The sequence below is a fragment of the Heterodontus francisci genome, chromosome 1 (assembly GCF_036365525.1).
Source record: "Heterodontus francisci isolate sHetFra1 chromosome 1, sHetFra1.hap1, whole genome shotgun sequence".
Classification (NCBI taxonomy): domain Eukaryota; kingdom Metazoa; phylum Chordata; class Chondrichthyes; order Heterodontiformes; family Heterodontidae; genus Heterodontus; species Heterodontus francisci.
In genome coordinates this window covers 391,500-411,041 of record NC_090371.1, presented here as the reverse complement: position 1 = coordinate 411,041, position 19,542 = coordinate 391,500, and the positions used below count along the sequence as shown (strand labels likewise).

General features: G+C 48.2%; 1 protein-coding gene across 1 annotated transcript in view; it reads left to right on the top strand.

Moving 5' to 3' along the window:
- The window catches only part of fbxo41 (F-box protein 41), a 619,689-nt gene that overhangs the window by 465,489 nt on the left and 134,658 nt on the right, over nucleotides 1-19,542 (top strand). Inside the window, exon 10 of the mRNA XM_068027311.1 lies at nucleotides 3,677-3,795. Coding sequence (XP_067883412.1) covers nucleotides 3,677-3,795 — 119 coding nt within the window. The remainder of the gene's footprint in view (nucleotides 1-3,676; nucleotides 3,796-19,542) is intronic.

Here is a 19,542-nt window from a genome sequence, read left to right as displayed (position 1 = left end):
GTTGCCAATCAATATTTGGGAAGTTGAAATCCCCCATAATTACTACCCTGTGACTTCTGCTCCTTTCCAAAATCTGTTTCCCAATCTGCTCTTCCACCTCCCTGCTGCTATTGGGGGGCCTATAGAAAACTCCCATCAAGGTGACTGCTCCTTTCCTGTTCCTGACCTCAACCCACAGTGCCTCAGTCGGCAGATCCTCCTCGAAAATTCTTTCAGCAGTTGTTACACTATTTCTAACTAACAATGCCACCCCCCCACCTCTTTTACCACCATTCCTAATCTTATGAAAACATCTATAACCAGGTACCTCCAAAAACCATTCCTCCCCCTCACCTATCCATGTTTCAGTGATGGCCACAACATCGTAGTCCCAAGTGCCCATCCACGCCTTCAATTCACTCACCTTATTCCTGATGCTTCTTGCGTTGAAGTATACGCACTTTAACCCTTCTCCGTGCCCATCTGTCCTCTGTGACAGTGCTACCTTCCCCAATACCTCACTACACTCTTTGTCTTTCTGAGTGGACCCACTGGTCCCTGGATTACAAGTCCGGTTCCCATCCCCCTCCCAAACTAGTTTAAACCCTCCCGAACAGTACTAGCAAACCTCCCTCCCAGGATATTGGTGCCCCTCTGGTTCAGATGCAGCCCGTCCTGTTTGAACAGGTCCCATCTTCCCCAGAATGCAGTCCAATTATCCAAGAACTGGAAGCCCTCCCTCCTACACCATTCCTGCAGCCACGTGTTCAGCTGTGCTCTCTCCCTATTCCTAGCCTCACTATCACGTGGCGCCGGCAACAAACCAGAGATAACAACTCTGTCCGTCCGAGCTTTCAGCTTCCAGCCTAACTCCCTAAACTCACTTCTAACATCTGTGCCACCCTTCCTTCCTACGTCGTTGGTGCCAATGTGCACCACGACCTCTGGCTGCTCCCCCTCCCCTTTAAGGATCCTGAAGACGCGATCACAAACATCACGGACCCTGGCACCAGGGAGGCAACAAACCATCCGTGCGTCTCGCCTGCGCCCACAGAACCGCCTGTCCGTACTCCTCACCATCGAGTCCCCGATGACTAGTGCTCTCCCATTCTCCCTCCTTCCCTTCTGAGCCACAGTGCAGGACCCCGTGCCAGAGGCCCGGTCACTGCAGCCTGCCCCCGATAGGCCGTCCCCCCCAACAGTATCTAAAACTGTATACTTGTTGTTGAGGGGAACGACCACAGGAGATCCCTGCACTGACCTCTTCCCACCTCTAACTGTTACCCAGCTGCCTTTGATTTGTGGAGTAACGACCTCCGTGTAGCTTCTATCTATCAACCCCTCAGCTTCCCGAATGATCCTCAGTTCATCCAGCTCCAGCTCCAATTCCCTAACACGGTCTGATAGGAGCTGGAGACGGATGCACTTCCAGCAGGTGAAGTCGGCAGGGTCACCGGAGGTTTCCCTCACCTCGAACATTCTGCAGGAGGAGCAAGACACTACACTGGCTGCCATTTCTTTTATTCAATTACCCCTTAGTTAAGTACAACTATAGATATTAACAAAAACAGTAAATAGCTTACCTGTTCAGTCCTTTTTGGCTAGAGGAGGAGGGTAAAAAGGGTCTTATTATTAGGTTAGAGGAGGAGGATGGGTGGGAGACACTACATGTGTAGTGGCTCGGGTTTACTCAGCTCCGCACCTTTAAGGAAAATACCCACCCAGGAGTCCTCGCTGCCGACCAGCTTCCGGTTTCTCCGGCGCCAAAAGAAACTCAAAGACAAGGAAAACAGTAAGTAAAACAGTAAGTACTTACTTTTAAAACACAGCTCCTGATGCCTTCACTCACCCACCGAAGAGTCGCTACCTTCTCCTGCTGCTCCGCCGGGAAATGAGGCCGAGTCCACGGAGCTCCGCACCTTTAAGGAAAATACCCACCCAGGAGTCCTCGCTGCCGACCAGCTTCCGGTTTCTCCGGTGCCAAAAGAAACTCAAAGACAAGGAAAACAGTAAGTAAAACAGTAAGTACTTACTTTTAAAACACAGCTCCTGATGCCTTCACTCACCCACCGAAGAGTCGCTACCTTCTCCTGCTGCTCCGCCGGGAAATGAGGCCGAGTCCACGGAGCTCCGCACCTTTAAGGAAAATACCCACCCAGGAGTCCTCGCTGCCGACCAGCTTCCGGTTTCTCCGGTGCCAAAAGAAACTCAAAGACAAGGAAAACAGTAAGTAAAACAGTAAGTACTTACTTTTAAAACACAGCTCCTGATGCCTTCACTCACCCACCGAAGAGTCGCTACCTTCTCCTGCTGCTCCGCCGGGAAATGAGGCCGAGTCCACGGAGCTCCGCACCTTTAAGGAAAATACCCACCCAGGAGTCCTCGCTGCCGACCAGCTTCCGGTTTCTCCGGTGCCAAAAGAAACTCAAAGACAAGGAAAACAGTAAGTAAAACAGTAAGTACTTACTTTTAAAACACAGCTCCTGATGCCTTCACTCACCCACCGAAGAGTCGCTACCTTCTCCTGCTGCTCCGCCGGGAAATGAGGCCGAGTCCACGGAGCTCCGCACCTTTAAGGAAAATACCCACCCAGGAGTCCTCGCTGCCGACCAGCTTCCGGTTTCTCCGGTGCCAAAAGAAACTCAAAGACAAGGAAAACAGTAAGTAAAACAGTAAGTACTTACTTTTAAAACACAGCTCCTGATGCCTTCACTCACCCACCGAAGAGTCGCTACCTTCTCCTGCTGCTCCGCCGGGAAATGAGGATGATCTAGATGGGCTGGTAAGATGGGCAGTGTAGTGGCAAATGGAATTTAATCCTGAGAAGTGTGAAGTGATCCATTTTGGGAGGACTAACAAGTCAAGGGAATATACAATGGATGGTAGGACCATCGGAAGTACAGAGGGTCAGAGGGACCTTGGTATACTTGTCCGTAGATCACTGAAGGCAGCAGCACAGGTAGATAAGATGATTAGGAAGGCATATGGGATATTTGCCTTTATTAGCCGAGGTATAGAATATAAGAGCAGGGAGGTTCTGATGGAGCTGTACAAAACGTGAGTTAGGCCACAGCTGGAGTACTGTGTACAGTTCTGGTCGCCACATTATAGGAAAGATTGCACTGGAGAGGGTGCAGAGGAGATTCACCAGGATGTTGCCTGGGCTGGAGCATTTCAGCTATGAAGAGAGACTGAATAGGCTAGGGTTATTTTCCTTGGAGCAGAGAAGGCTGAGGGGGGACCTGATTGAGGTAAACAAAATTATGACAGGCATAGATAGAGTAGATAGGAGGAAACTTTTTCCCTTAGTGGAGGGGTCAATAACCAGGCGACATAGAGTTAAGGTAATGGGCAGGAGGTTTAGAGGGGATTTGAGGAAAGATTTGTTCACCCAGAGGGTGGTTGGAATCTAGAACACAGTGCCAGAAAAGGTGGTAGAGACAGGAACCCTCACAACATTTAAGAAGTGTTTAGATGAGCACTTGAAACGCCATAGTATACAAGGCTATGGGCCGGGTGCTGGAAAATGGGATTAGAATAAATAGGTGCTTGATGGCTGGCACAGACACAATGGGGCGAAGGGCCTGTTTCTGTGCTGTATAACTCTATGACTGTATGACTATTAGCCTGGGGCTCTCGGTTATTATGAGTAATTCTGCGTAATGTATGTTTTTTCTCTCCATCTCTTTCTCTCCAGCCACCAGCCAACTCGATTCAACAACCGTAGCCTACAGATGATTGGGCGCTGCTGGCCACACTTACGAGCGCTGGGAGTTGGTGGGGCAGGATGTGGACTACAGGGACTAGCCTCTTTGGGTAACTGTCTGGATATATTTCAGGGTGTCATTTCTGATTCACGTATGATTTAGTTGCATTCACACCACTAGGAAGTTACATGACTGTCTTCTAAACTCAAAGGAAGACAAACCTAACCAATGCAACTGTTTTTTTCTATTCATTTCATAGGATGTGGGCATCGCTGGCAAGGCCAGCATTTGTTGTCCATCCCTAATTGCCCTTGAGAAGGTGGTGGTGAGCTGCCTTCTTGAACTGCTGCAGTCCATCTGGTGTGGAAACACCCACAGTGCTATTAGGGAGGGTGCTCCAGGATTTTAATCCAGCGACAGTGAAGGAACTGCAATATAGTTCCAAGTCAGGATGGTGTGTGGCTTCGAGGGGAACTTGCAGGTGGTGGTGTTCCCATGCATTTGCTGCCCTTGTCCTTCCAGGTGGAAGAGGTCATGGGTTTGGAAGGTGCTGTCGAAAGAGCCTTGGTGAGTTGCGACAGTGCATCTTGCAGATGGTACACACTGCCACCACTGTGCGTCGGTGGTGGAGGGAGTGAATGTTTACCATGGTGGATGTGGTACCGAGCAAGAGGGCTGCTTTGTCCCGTATGGTGTCGAGCTTCCTGAGTGTTGTTGGAACCGCGATCATCCAGGCAACTGGAGAGTATTCCATTCCTCTCCTGACTTGTACCTTGTAGAGGGTTCAGGGGTGGGTTGCTCACTGCAGAGTTCCCAGCCTCTTTCCTACTCTTGTAGCCACAGTATTTATGTGGCTGTTCCAGTTCAGTTTCTGGTCAATGGTAATCCCCAGCGATGGTAATGACCTAAACGGTCCTCAGAATTTAACCCTTTTAGCCCATGTATCATCCTGGTGAATCTGCACTGCACACACAGCCCACCCGACCTTCCAAGGCCAGTACATTCTCCATGAGGTGCGAAGCCTTGAACTGAAGGCAGTGCTCGAAATGGAGTCTAAACCAGAGCTTTATCAGAAAGAAAGACTTGTATTTATATATCGCCACTCATGACCTCAGGACATCCTAAAGCACATGACAGTCAAATAAATACTTTTTGAACTGTAACCACTTTTGTAATTTACGAAACGAGGCAGCCAGTTTGCACAGCAAGATCCCAAAACAGCACTGTAATTAACAACCAGATAATTCGTTTTTGGATAAATGTTCTCCAGGACACTGATGATAACTCCCCTGTTCTTCAAATAGTGCCACAGGATCTTTTCTGTCATCCTGACAAGGCTGACAGGGCCTTGGTTTCACATCTCATTGGAAAGACATCATCTGACAGTACAGCACCCCCTCAGGACTACACTCGAGTGTCAGCCTGGACTTTGTGTCTCTGGTGTGGGATATATAACTGTAATGCTGATGATTGCAGAAAGTTCAGCACCATTCGTGACTCCTCAGATACTGAAGCAGTCGGTGTAGAAATGCAGCAAGACCTGGACAATATCCAGGCTTGGGCTGATAAGCGGCATGTAACATTCATACAGTCATAGAGTCGTACAGCATAGAAATAGGCCCTTCGGCCCACCGCGTCCATGCCGACCATAATGCCTATCTATACTAATCCCACCTCCCTGTATTAATTCCATATCCCTCTATGCCTTGCTCATTCAAGTACCTGTTCAGATGCCTCTTAAATGTTGCTACTGTTTCTGCCTCCACCGCCTCCTCTGGCAGCTCATTCCAGATACCCACTATTCTTTGTGTGAAAAATTTACCCCTTTGGTCCCCTTTAAAATTCCTCCCTCTCACCTTAAATCTATGCCCTCTAGTTTTAGTCACCCCTACCATGGGAAACAGACCCTGGCGATCTACCCTATCTATGGTTCTCATAATTTTATCAAGCCTGTGTCCTCAGTACCTTGCTCTACGGCAGCGAGGCCTGGACAACGTATGTCAGCCAAGAGCGACGTCTCAATTCATTCCATCTTCGCTGCTTCCGGAGAATCTTTGGCATCAGGTGGCAGGACCGCATCTCCAACACAGTAGTCCTTGAGGTGGCCAATATCCCCAGCTTATACACACTACTGAGTCAGCGGCGCTTGAGATGGCTTGGCCATGTGAGCTGCATGGAAGATGGTAGGATCCCCAAGGACACATTGTACAGCGAGCTCGCCACTGGTATCAGACCTGCCGGCCGTCCATGTCTCCGCTTTAAAGACGTCTGCAAACGCGACATGACGTCCTGTGACATTGATCACAAGTCGTGGGAGTCAGTTGCCAGCGATCGCCAGAGCTGGCGGACAGCCATAAAGGCGGGGCTAAAGTGTGGCGAGTCGAAGAGACTTAGCAGTTGGCAAGAAAAAAGACAGAAGCGCAAGGGGAGAGCCAACTGTGTAACAGCCCTGACAAACAATTTTTTCTGCAGCACCTGTGGAAGACTCTGTCACTCTAATATTGGCCTTTATAGCCACTCCAGGCGCTGCTCCACAAACCACTGACCACCTCCAGGCGCTTACCCATTGTCTCCCGAGACAAGGAGGCCAAAGAAGAAGGTTTAACTTCCCAAAATGCATCACCCCGCACTTGTCTACATCAAATTCCACTTGCCAATCCCTTGCCCACTTTCCCAGTTGATCTATATCCTGTTGTAACCTTAGACAACCTTCTTCACTGTCCACTATACCACCAATTTTGGTGTCATCTGCAAACTTACTAATCATGCCCCCTACATTTTTTTTTATTCATTCATGGGATGTGGACGTCACTGGCTATGCCAGCATTTATTGCCCTCCCTAATTGCCCTTGAGAAGGTGGTGGTGAGCTGCTTTCTTGAACCGCTGCAGTCCATTTGGAGTAGGTATACCCACAGTGCTGTCAGGAAGGGAGTTCCAGGATTTTGACCCAGCGACAGTGAAGGAACGGCGATATAGTTCTAAGTCAGGATGGTGTGTGACTTGGAGGGGAACTTGCAGGTGGTGGTGTTCCCATGTATTTGCTGCCCTTGTCCTTCTCGTTGGTAGAGGTTGTGGGTTTGGAAGGTGCTGTCTGAGGAGCCTTGGTGCATTGCTGCAGTGCATCTTGTAGATGGTACACACTGCTGCCACTGTGCGTCGGCGGTGGAGGGAGTGAATGTTTGTAGATGGTGTGCCAATCAAGCGGGCTGCTTTGTCCTGGATGGTGTCGAGTTTCTTGAGTGTTGTTGGAGCTGCACCCATCCAAGCAAGTGGAGAGTATTCCATCACACTCCTGACTTGTGCCTTGTAGATGGTGGACAGGCTTTGGGGAGTCAGGAGGTGAGTTACTCTCCTCAGGATTGTTAACCTCTGACCTGGTCTTGTAGCCATGGTATTTATATGGCTACTCCAGTTCGGTTTCTGGTCAATGGTAGCCCCTAGGATGTTGATAGTGGGGGATTCAGCGATGGTAATGCCGTTGAATGTCAAGGGGAGATGGTTAGATTCTCTCTTGTTGGAGATGGTCATTGCCTGGCACGTGTGTGGCGTGAATGTTACTTGCCACTTATCAGCCCAAGCCTGGATATTGTGCAGGTCTTGCTGCATTTCTACATGGACTGCTTCATTATCTGAGGAGTCACGAATGGTGCTGAAAATTGTGCAAGCATCAGCGAACATCCCCACTTCTGATATTATGATTGAAGGAAGGTCATTGATGAAGCAGTTGAAGATGGTTGGGCCCAGGACACTACCCTGAGGAACTCCTGCAGTGATGTCCTGGAGCTCAGATGATTGACCTCCAACAACCACAACCATCTTCCTTTACGCTAGGTATGACTCCAGCCAGCGGAGGGTTTTCCCCCTGATTCCCATTGACCTCAGTTTTGCTAGGGCTCTTTGATGCCATACTCGGTCAAATGCTACCTTGATGTCAAGGGCAGTCACTGTCACCTCACCTCTTGAGTTCAGCTCTTTTGTCCATCTTTGAACCAAGGCTGTAATGAGGTCAGGAGCTGAGTGGCCCTGGCGGAACCCAAACTGAGCGTCACTGAGCAGGTTACTGCGAAGCAAGTGCCGCTTGATGGCACTGTTGATGACACCTTCCATCACTTTACTGATGATTGAGAGTAGACTGATGGGGCGGTAATTGGTACATTAACATCCAAGTCATTAATATATATGACAAACAACAGAGGGCCCAGCATCAATCCCTGCGGCACACCAGTGGTCACCAGCCTCCAATCTGAAAAACAACCCTCCACCAACACCCTCTGCCTCCTATCACCAAGCCAATTTTGTATCCAATTGGCTCGCTCACCCTGGATCCCATGTGTTCGAACCTTCCGGACCAGCCTACCATGCGCGACCTTGTCAAAGGGCTTGCTAAAGTCCATGTAGACAATGTCCATTGCCCTGCCCTCGTCAATCCTCTTGGTCACCTCCTCAAAAAACTCAATCAAATTCGTGAGACATGATTTCCCACGCACAAAGCCATCCTGACTATCCCTAATCAGACCTTGCCTTTCCAAATGCATACAAATCCTGTCTCTCAGAATCCCTTCCAATAACTGTCCCACCACTGATGTAAGGCTCACCGGCCTGTAGTTCCCTGGCTTATCCCTGCTGCCCTTCTTAAATAAAGGCACAACATTAGTTATCCTCCAGTCTTCCGGTACCTCACCCGTGGCTAACGATGATAAAAAAATCTCTGCCAGGGCCCCAGCAATCCACATCCTTGCTTCCCATAGCATCCTAGGATATACCTGGTCAGGCCCTGGGGACTTATCCACCTTAATGCACTTCAAAACCTCCAACACCTCCTCCTTTGTAATGTTGATATGCTCCAAGATATCGCTATTCCCTCCCTTGAACTCACTAGCTTCCATGACCTTCGCCACGGGAAATATAGACAAAAAGTATTCTTTTAAGACCTCGCCCTTTTCCCATGGCTCCACACATAGATTACCACACTGATCCTTAAGGGGACCTACTCTCTCCCGAGCTACCCTTTTACTGTTCATATACTTAAAGAATCTTTCAGGATTCTCCTTTATCTTTTATTTACTTATTTAGAGATACAGCACTAAAACAGGCGCTTCGGCCCACCGAGTCTGTGCCGACCAACATCCACCCATTTATACTAACCCTACAGTAATCCCATATTCCCTACCACCTACCTACACTCGGGGCAATTTATAATGGCCAATTTACCTATTAACGTGCAAGTCTTTGGCTGTGGGAGGAAACCGGAGCACCTGGCGAAAACCCACGCGGTCACAGGGAGAACTTGCAAACTCCGCACAGGCAGTACCCAGAATTGAACCTGAGTCCCTGGAGCTGTGAGGGTGCGGTGCTAACCACTGCGCCACTGTGCCACCCTATTTTCTGCCGGGAAATCTCATGGCCCCTTTTCGCCCTCCTAATTGCCTTCTTAAGTGTACTCCTACATCCCTTATACTCCGAGGGACTTGCTTGATCCCAGCTGCCACCTTCTTTGTACTGACCAGACCCTCAATATCCCTCATCAACCAAGGTTCCTTAAACTTGCCAGCCTTGCCCGTCAATCTAACAGGAACATGCCAGCCCTGAACTCTTCCTATCTCACTTTTAAAAGCCTCCCACTTTCCAGACATCCTCTTACCTGTAAACAGCCTCTCCCATTCAACTTTTGAGTTCTTGTCTGATGCCATCGAAATTAGCCTTCCCGCAATTTAGGACTTCAACCTGAGGACCAGTCCTCTCCTTTTCCATAACTATCTTGAAGCTAATAGGGTTATGGTCACTGGTCCCAAAGTGCTCCCCCACTGACACATCAACCACCTGCCCAGCCTCATTTCCCAAGAGGAGGTCGAGTGTAGCCCCTTCTCTAGTAGGGCCATCCACATACTGCTTCCGAAAACTATCCTGGACACACTTAACAAATTCTTCCCCATCTGATCCCTTAGCACTAAGGCAGTCCCAGTCAATATTAGGGAAGTTAAAATCACCTACTGTTATAACCCTATAATTCCTACACCTATCTGTGATTTCCCTACATATATGCTCCTCCAATTCCCTCTGACTATTGGGGGGCCTATAGTATAATCCCATCAAAGTGATCACCCCTTTCTTATTTCTAAATTCTACCCAAATGGCCTCGCTGGACTTTACCCCCGGGATATCCTCTCTAAGTGCTGCTGTGATGTCCTCCCTAATCAATAGTGCAACTCCTCCTCCTCTCTTACCTCCACCTCTGTCACGCCGGAAGCATCGGTACCCCGGAACATTGAACTGCCAGTCCTGCCCATCCCTCAACCACGTTTCCGTAATAGCTATAATATCACAATCCCATGTACCGATGCATGCTCTGAGTTCATCTGCCTTACCTGTAAGGCTTCTTGCATTAAAGTAAATGCCGTTTAGACTACCAGACCTTCCACGCTCCCTGTCCTGCCCCTGCCCGGCCTGCCTACTGGACTTGCTTGCTTTAACCTCTACATTTGACTCAACTATCTCATTGGAGAGACTACTACTTTGGGTCCCACCCCCCTGCCAGACCAGTTTAAACCCTCCCGAGAAGTACTAGCAAACCTCCCCGCAAGGATATTGGTCCCCTTCCAGTTCAGATGCAACCCGTCCTTCTTGTACAGGTCACCTCTGCACCTGAAGAGATCCAAATGATCCAAGTAGCTGAAACCCTCCCGCCTACACCAGCTCTTCAGCCACGCATTAATTTGCCTTATCCTCCAATTCCTACCCTCACTAGCACGTGGCACAGGGAGTAATCCTGAGATTACAACCCGAGAGGTCCTGCTTTTTAAGCTTCTGCCTAACTTCCTATATTCACTTTGCAGGACCTCATCTCTCTTCCTGCCTGTGTTGTTAGTACCAATATGGACCACGACCTCTGCTTGCTCACCCTCCCCTTTCAGAATGTCCTGCAGCCGCTGTGAGACATTCTTGACCCTAGCACCAGGGAGGCAACATACCATCCTGGAGTCTCGTTTGCAGCCTCAGAAATGCCTATCTGCACCCCTTACGATAGAATCCCCTATCACTATAGCTCTTGCAACCCTTTTCCTTGCCTGCTGTGCAGCAGAACCCTCCGTGGTGCCACGAACTTGGCTGTTGCTGCTTTCCCCTGGGAGATCATCCCCCCCAACAGTATATCTGGTATATCTGTTTGAGAGCGGGCTGGCCACAGGGGACTCCTGCACAACCTGCCTGCGCCTCCTATCCATCTGGTGGTCACCCATCCCTTTTCTGCCTGTGCAGCCATTACCTGCGGTGTCACCACCTCATTAAACGTGCTATCCAGTGCTATCCACATATGCTCCAGTGAATCCACCCGCAGCTCCAGCTCTGTAATGCGGGTAGCCAGTAGCTGCAGATGGATACACTTCCTGTGTACCACACAAGTGCCAGGCAATGACCATCTCCAACAAGAGAGGATCTAACCATCTCCCCTTGACATTCAATGCCATTACCATCGCTGAATCCCCCATTACCATTGACCAGAAACTGAACTGGAGTAGCCATATGAATACTGTGGCTGCAAGAGCAGGTTAGAGGCTAGGAATCCTGAGGCGAGCAACTCACCTCCTGACTCCCCAAAGCCTGTCCACCATCTACAAAGCACAGGTCAGGAGTGTGATGGAATACTCTCCACTTGCCTGGATGCGTGCAGCTCCAACAACACTCAAGAAGCTCGACACCATCCAGGGCAAAGCAGCCTGCTTGATTGGCACACCATTCACAAACACACTCCCTCCACCACCAACGCACAGTGGTAGCAGTGTGTACCATCTACAAGATGCACTGCAGCAATGCACCAAGGCTCCTGAGACAGCACCTTCCAAACCCATGACCTCTACTAACTAGAAGGACAAGGGCAGCAAATGCATAGGAACACCACCACCTGCAAGTTCCCCTCCAAGTCACACACCATCCTGACTTGGAACTATATCGCCGTTCCTTCACTGTTGCTGGGTCAAAATCCTGGAACTCCCTTCCTAACAGCACTGTGGGTGTACCTACCCCAAATGGACTGCAGCGGTTCAAGAAGGCAGCTCACCACCAGCTTCTCAAGGGCAATGAGGGATGGGCAATAAATGCTGGCCTAGCCAGCGATGCTCACATCGCAAAAATTAGAATTAGAATTAGAACATTACAGCGAAGTACAGGCCCTTCGGCCCTCGATGTTGCGCCGACCTGTGAAACCATCTGACCTACACTATTCCATTTTCATCCATGTGTCTATCCAATGTCCACTTAAATGCCCTTAAAGTTGGCGAATCTACTACTGCTGCAGGCAGGGCGTTCCACGCCCTTACTACTCTCTGAGTAAAGAAACTACCTCTCACATCTGTCCTATATCTATCACCCCTCAACTTGAAGCTATGTCCCCTCGTGTTTGCCATCACCATCCGAGGAAAAAGACTCTCACTATCCACCCTATCTAACCCTCTGATGATCTTATATGTCTCTATTAAGTCACCTCTCCTCCTCCTTCTCTCCAACGAAAACAACCTCAAGTCCCTCAGCCTTTCCTCGTAAGACCTTCCCTCCATACCAGGCAACATCCTAGTAAATCTCCTCTGCACCCTTTCCATAGCTTCCACATCCTTCCTATAATGCGGTGACCAGAACTGCACGCAATACTCCAGGTGCGGTCTCACCAGAGTTTTGTACAGCTGCAGCATGATCTCGTGGCTCCGAAACTCGATCCCCCTACTAATAAAAGCTAACACACCATATGCCTTCTTAACAGCCCTATTAACCTGGTTAGCAACCTTCAGGGATTTATGCACCTGGACACCAAGATCTCTCTGTTCATCTACACTACCAAGAATCGTCCCATTAGCCCAGTACTCTGCATTCCTGTTACTCCTTCCAAAGTGAATCACCTCACACTTTTCCGCATTAAACTCCATTTGCCATCTCTCAGCCCAGCTCTGCAGCCTATCTATGTCTCTCTGTACCCTACAATATCCTTCGGCACTATCCACAACTCCACCGACCTTAGTGTCATCTGCAAATTTACTAACCCACCCTTCTACACCCTCTTCCAGGTCATTTATAAAAATGACAAACAGCAGTGGCCCCAAAACAGATCCTTGCGGTACACCACTAGTAACTAAACTCTAGGATGAACATTTGCCATCAACCACCACCCTCTGTCTTCTTTCAGCTAGCCAATTTCTGATCCAAAGCACTAAATCACCTTCAACCCCATACTTCCGTATTTTCTGCAATAGCCTACCGTGGGGAACCTTATCAAACGCCTTACTGAAATCCATATACACCACATCCACTGCTTTACCCTCATCCACCTGTTTGGTCACCTTCTCGAAAAACTCAATAAGGTCTGTGAGGCACGACCTACCCGTCACAAAACCGTGCTGACTATCTCTAATGTACTTATTCTTTTCAAGATGATTATAAATCCTGTCTCTTATAACCTTTTCCAACATTTTACCCACAACCGAAGTAAGGCTCACAGGTCTATAATTACCAGGGCTGTCTCTACTCCCCTTCTTGAACAAGGGGACGACATTTGCAATCCTCCAGTCTTCCGGCACTATTCCTGTCAACAATGACGACATAAAGATCAAGGACAAAGGCTCTGCAATCTCCTCCCTAGCTTCCCAGAGAATCCCAGGATAAATCCCATCTGGCCCAGGGGACTTATCTATTTTCACACTTTCCAAAATTGCTAACACCTCCTCCTTGTGAACCTCAATCCCATCTAGCCTCGTAGCCTGAATCTCAGTATTCTCAACAACATTTTCTTTCTCTACTGTAAATACTGACGCAAAATATTCATTTAACACTTCCCCTATCTCCTCTGATTCCACACACAACTTCCCACTACTATCCTTGATTGGCCCTAATCTAACTCTAGTCATTCTTTTATTCCTGATATACCTATAGAAAGCCTTCGGGTTTTCCCTGATCCGATCCACCAATGACTTCTCGTGTCCTCTCCTTGCTCTTCTTAGCTCTCCCTTTGGATCCTTCCTGGCTAGCTTGTAGCTCTCAAGCGCCCTAACTGAGCCTTCACGTCTCATCCTAACATAAGCCTTCTTCTTCCTCTTGACAAGTGCTTCAACTTCTTTAGTAAACCACGGCTCCCTCGCATGACAACTTCCTCCCTGCCTCACAGGTACATACTTATCAAGGACACGCAGTAGCCGCTCCTTGAATAAGCTCCACATTTCAATTGTTCCCGTCCCCTACAGTTTCCTTCCCCATCCTACGCATCCTAAATCTTGCCTAATCGCATCATAATTTCCTTTCCCCCAGTTATAATTCTTGCCCTGCGGTATATACCTGTCCCTGCCCATCGCTAAGGTAAACCTAACCGAATTGTGATCACTATCACCAAAGTGCTCACCTACATCTAAATCTAACACCTGGCCGGGTTCATTTCCCAGTACCAAATCCAATGTGGCATCGCCCCTGGTTGGCCTGTCTACATACTGTGTCAGAAAACCCTCCTGCACACACTGGACAAAAACTGACCCATCTAAAGTACTCGAACTATAGTATTTCCAGTCGATATTTGGAAAGTTAAAGTCCCCCATAACAGCTACCCTGTTACTCTCACCGCTGTCGAGAATCATCTTCGCTATCCTTTCCTCTACATCTCTGGAACTATTCGGAGGTCTATAAAAGACTCCCAACAGGGTAACCTCACCTCTCCTGTTTCTAACCTCAGCCCATACTACCTCAGTAGACGAGTCCTCAAACGTCCTTTCTGTCGCTGTAATACTCTCCTTGATTAACAATGCCACACCCCCCCCTCTTTTACCATCTTCTCTGTTCTTACTGAAACATCTAAATCCCGGAATCTGCAACATCCATTCCTGCCCCTGCTCTACCCATGTCTCCGAAATGGCCACAACATCAGGATCCCAGGTACCAACCCATGCTGCAAGCTCACCCACCTTATTCCGGATGCTCCTGGCGTTGAAATAGACACACTTTAAACCAGGTTCTTGCTTGCCAGTGCCCTCTTGCATCCTTGTAACCATATCCCTGACCTCATTACTCTCAACATCCTGTACACTGGCACTACAATTTAGGTTCCCATTGCCCTGCTGAATTAGTTTAAACCCCCCCGAAGAGCACTAGCAAACCTCCCCCCCAGGATATTGGTACCCCTCTGGTTCAGGTGAAGACCATCCTGTTTGTAGAGGTCCCACCTACCCCAGAAAGAGCCCCAATTATCCAGGAAACCAAAACCCTCCCTCCTGCACCGTCCCTGCAGCCACGTGTTCAACTCCTCTCTCTCCCTATTCCTCGCTTCGCTATCACGTGGCACGGGCAACAACCCAGAGATAACAACTCTGTTTGTTCTCGCTCTAAGCTTCCACCCTAGCTCCCTAAATTTCTGTCTTAAATCCCCATCTCTCTTCCTACCTATGTCATTGGTGCCTATGTGGACCACGACTTGGGGCTGCTCCCCCTCCCCATTAAGGATCCCAAAAACACGATCCGAGACATCACGAACCCTGGCACCTGGGAGGCAACATACCAACCGTGAGTCTCTCTCGTTCCCACAGAACCTCCTATCTGTTCCCCTAACTATGGAGTCCCCAATGACTAATGTTCTGCTCCTCTTCCCCCTTCCCTTCTGAGCAACAGGGACAGACTCTGTGCCAGATATCTGTACCCCATTGCTTACCCCTGGTAAGTCGTCCCCCGCAACAGTATCCAAAACGGTATACCTGTTGTTGAGGGAAACGGCCACAGGGGATCCCTGCACTGCCTGCTGGTTCCCTCTCCTTCCCCTGACGGTAACCCATCTACCTACTTCTTTTACCTGAGGTGTGACTACCTCCCCATAACTCCTCTCAATAACCTCCTCCGCCTCCCGAATGATCCGAAGTTCATCCAGCTCCAGCTCCAGTTCCCTAACGCGGTTCTCGAGGAGCTGGAGTTGGGTGCACTTCCCACAGATGCAGTCAGCAGGGACACTCTTGGCGACCCTTACCTCCCACATTCTGCAGGAGGAACATACAACTGCCTTAACCTCCATTCCCACTATTCCAAATTCCCAACAAATCTACTGAAAAACCAAAAAAAACCCAAAAAGTCAAAACTTGTTAGGTTAGCAATCCAACGGACAGAACTTCCTAAATAAAAAGATTACCTTATCAACACACCAGAGTCCTTTTTTTTTGGTGAGAGGAGGAGGGTGGGTGGGAGACACTACACGTGTAGTGTCTCGGGTACAGCCACCACACAAATATATACCTTTTTCCTTACCCAGCAGTCCCCTGGTCCTCCGAAAACAAAAGGGAATTCACTTTTAAACTTACGCTGAAATTGACTTCACAGCTGTAAGCCCGTTCACGCACCTCCGTTGCTATCCAAGCTGCAGTCACCGAAACTAAAAGCAATGAATAAAAGAAATCACTTCCATCCCTTTGTACTGTAGTTCTCCTAGATAAAGGCCAAGAAGTGCAAATTTAGCTTTAAAGGGTACATCTGAGACCTGGGCACAAGCTGGGCATGGCTGTGAGATAATTATTCCAGGTTATAAGGTTTTTAGAAAGAACATGGAAATTGGAGAAGGAGAAACAGAAGCAATATTGACAAGATACGCTCTTACAGTATTAGAAATAAGAGACAAAAGCAAATGCTGGAAATACTCAGCAGGGCAGGCAGCATCTGTGGAGAGAAAAGCAGTTAACTTTTCAGGTCGATGACCTTTCATCTGCAGATTTTGAGATTCTACTCTGTATTCCAAGATCCAAGTCATTTATACATAGCAAAAAAAACAGTTGTCCCAGCACTGACCCTTGGGGAACACCACTGTCTACCATCCTCCAGTCTGACAAAAATATTTACTTCTACTCTGAAATAAAACAGAATACTGCGGATGCTGTAAATCTGAAATAAAAACAGAAAGTGCAGGAAATACTCAGCAGGTCTGGCAGCATCTGTGTAGAGAGAAGCAGAGTTAACGTTTCATGTCAGTGACCTTTTGTCAGAACTGATGAGTATTTCCAGCACTTTCTGTTTTTAGTTCATTTACTACAACTCACTGTTTGCTGTCCTTAAGCCAATTTTTTGTCCAATTGGACACTGACCATGTTCCATGAGCCTCAATTTTGTCAACCAGCATTTTATGTTAAACCTTATCAAATGCTTTCTTAAAATCCAAATAAACAACATCCACCGCATTTCCTTCATCAACCTTCTCTGTTAGCTCATCAAAAAATTCAGTTAGATTAGTCAAGCATGATTGCCTTTTCCAAATCCATGCTGGTTATCCTTCAACCTCTCCAAGTGTGTGTTTTTTTCTCACTGCTTATTGTTTCTCAAACCTTACCCACCACTGATGTTAAACTGACCAGCCTATAGGTACAAGGATGTCCTGACACCTTTTCTGAACCAGGATGTCACATTTGCCACACTCCAATCCTCTGGCACCTCCCCCATATCTAGAGAAGATTGGAAGAGAAGATTATGAGAGTACCATATTCGATAGGAGCAGACTAAGAAGACTAGGACAGGATTAGAATGCATGCATGTAAATTCACAAAATGTGGTGAATAAGATTGGTGAGCTGCATGCACAAATACTCATGTAGGAATATGATGTAGTAGCAATAACAGAAATGTGGTTTAAAATGGTGAGGACTGGACATTTAATGTTCAAGGATACAAAGTGTTCAGAAAAGATAGGGAAGTAAGAAAAAAAGGAGGTGGGGTGGCAGTACTGATCAGGGAAGGCGTTGTTGGAAAGAGACTATGTCCTTGAAGGGGCAAGGATGCAATCCATTTGGTTAGAGTTGAGAAGCAGAAAAGGTATAATCTCACTTCTGGGGGTATTCTCTCGGCCTGCAGATAGTGAGAGAGTAAGAGGAGTTGCTGGGAGATTTGCTAGTGGTGTTGTGGGTTGGGGGGGGGGGGTGGTGGTGCTAAAGCTAATTTGGCAAGGGGATAGGATACAGAGTGGTGGTACAGTAGGGGGTAATATAGAACAGAAAGTGAGTCTGCCTGGAAGGCAGAGCAAATATAGACCTGGTAAGGCACAAGGGAAAAATGCAAGATTGGATTGCATCTATTTCAATGCAAGGAGTCTTACTCGTAAGGCAGATGAATTGAGGGCATTGATTAGCACATGGGATTATGATGTTATTGCTATCACAGAGATATGGTTGAGGGAGGGACAGAACTGGCAGTTCAATATTCCAGGGAATAGAATCTCACTGACCACCTCCAGGCGCGTATCCATTGTCTCTCGAGATAAGGAGGCCCAAAAGAAAGAATCTTCAGGCGTGACAGGGGAGGGGATAAAAGAGGAGGTGGCATTGCACTGTTGATCAAGGAGTCAATTACTGCAGTAAGGAGGGATGATATCTTAGAAGGTTCCTCAAATGAGGCCATATGGGTAGAACTTAAAAACAAAAAGGGGGCAATCACTTGGCTGGGTGTGTACTACAGGCCTCCAAACATTCAGGAAGAGATAGAGGAGCAGATATGGAGGCAAATCTGAGAGGTGTAAAAATAATAGGGTAATAATAGTAGGGAATTTCAACTTCCCCAATATTAACTGGGGTACTCTTAGTGCAAAAGGCTCAAAAGGGGATGAATTCTAAAAATGCATTTATTTATTTATTTAATTTAGAGATACAGCACTGAAACAGGCCCTTCGGCCCACCAAGTCTGTGCCGACCATTAACCACCCATTTATACTAATCCTACACTAATCCTATATTTCTACCACATCCCCACCTGTCCCTATATTACCCTTCTCTTTCTCTTTTCTCTTTGGCCTCCTTATCTCGAGAGACAATGGGTAAGCGCCTGGAGGTGGTCAGTGGTGTGTGGAGCAGCGCCTGGAGTGGCTATAAAGGCCAATTCTAGAGTGACAGGCTCTTCCACAGGTGCTGCAGAAAAATTTGTTTGTCGGGGCTGTTACACAGTTGGTTCTCCCCTTGCGCATCTGTCTTTTTTCCTGCCAACTGCTAACGACTCGCCACACTTTAGCCCCGCCTTTATGGCTGCCCGCCAGCTCTGGCAATCGCTGGCAACTGACTCGCACGACTTGTGATCAATGTCACAGGTCTTCATGTCGCGGAGACATGGACGGCCGGTGGGTCTGATACCAGTGGCGAGCTCGCTGTACAATGTGTCCTTGGGGATCCTGCTATCTTCCATGCGGCTCACATGGCCAAGCCATCTCAAGTGCCGCTGACTCAGTAATGTGTATAAGCTGGGGATGTTGGCCGCCTCGAGGACTTCTGTGTTGGAGATACGGTCCTGCCACCTGATGCCAAGTATTCTCCGGAGGCAGCGAAGATGGAATGAATTGAGACGTCGCTCTTGGCTGACATACGTTGTCCAGGCCTCGCTGCCATAGAGCAAGGTACTGAGGACACAGGCTTCATACACTCAGACTTTTGTGTTCCGTGTCAGTGCGCCATTTTCCCACATTCTCTTGGCCAGTCTGGACATAGCAGTGGAAGCCTTTCCTATGCGCTTGTTGATTTCTGCATCTAGAGACAGATGATAGTTGAGCCTAGGTAGGTGAACTCTTGAACCACTTCCAGAGCGTGGTCGCCGATATTGATGGATGGAGCATTTCTGATGTCCTGTCCCATGGTGTTCGTTTATTTGAGGCCGATGGTTAGGCCAAATTCGTTGCAGACAGCCGCAAACCTGTCGATGAGACTCTGCAGACACTCTTCAGTGTGAGATGTTAAAGCAGCATCGTCAGCAAAGAGGAGTTCCCTGATGAGGACTTTCCGTACTTTGGTCTTCGCTCTTAGATGGGCAAGGTTGAACAACCTGACCCCTGATCTTGTGTGGAGGAAAATTCCTTCTTCTGAAGACTTGAATGCATGTGAGAGCAGCAGGG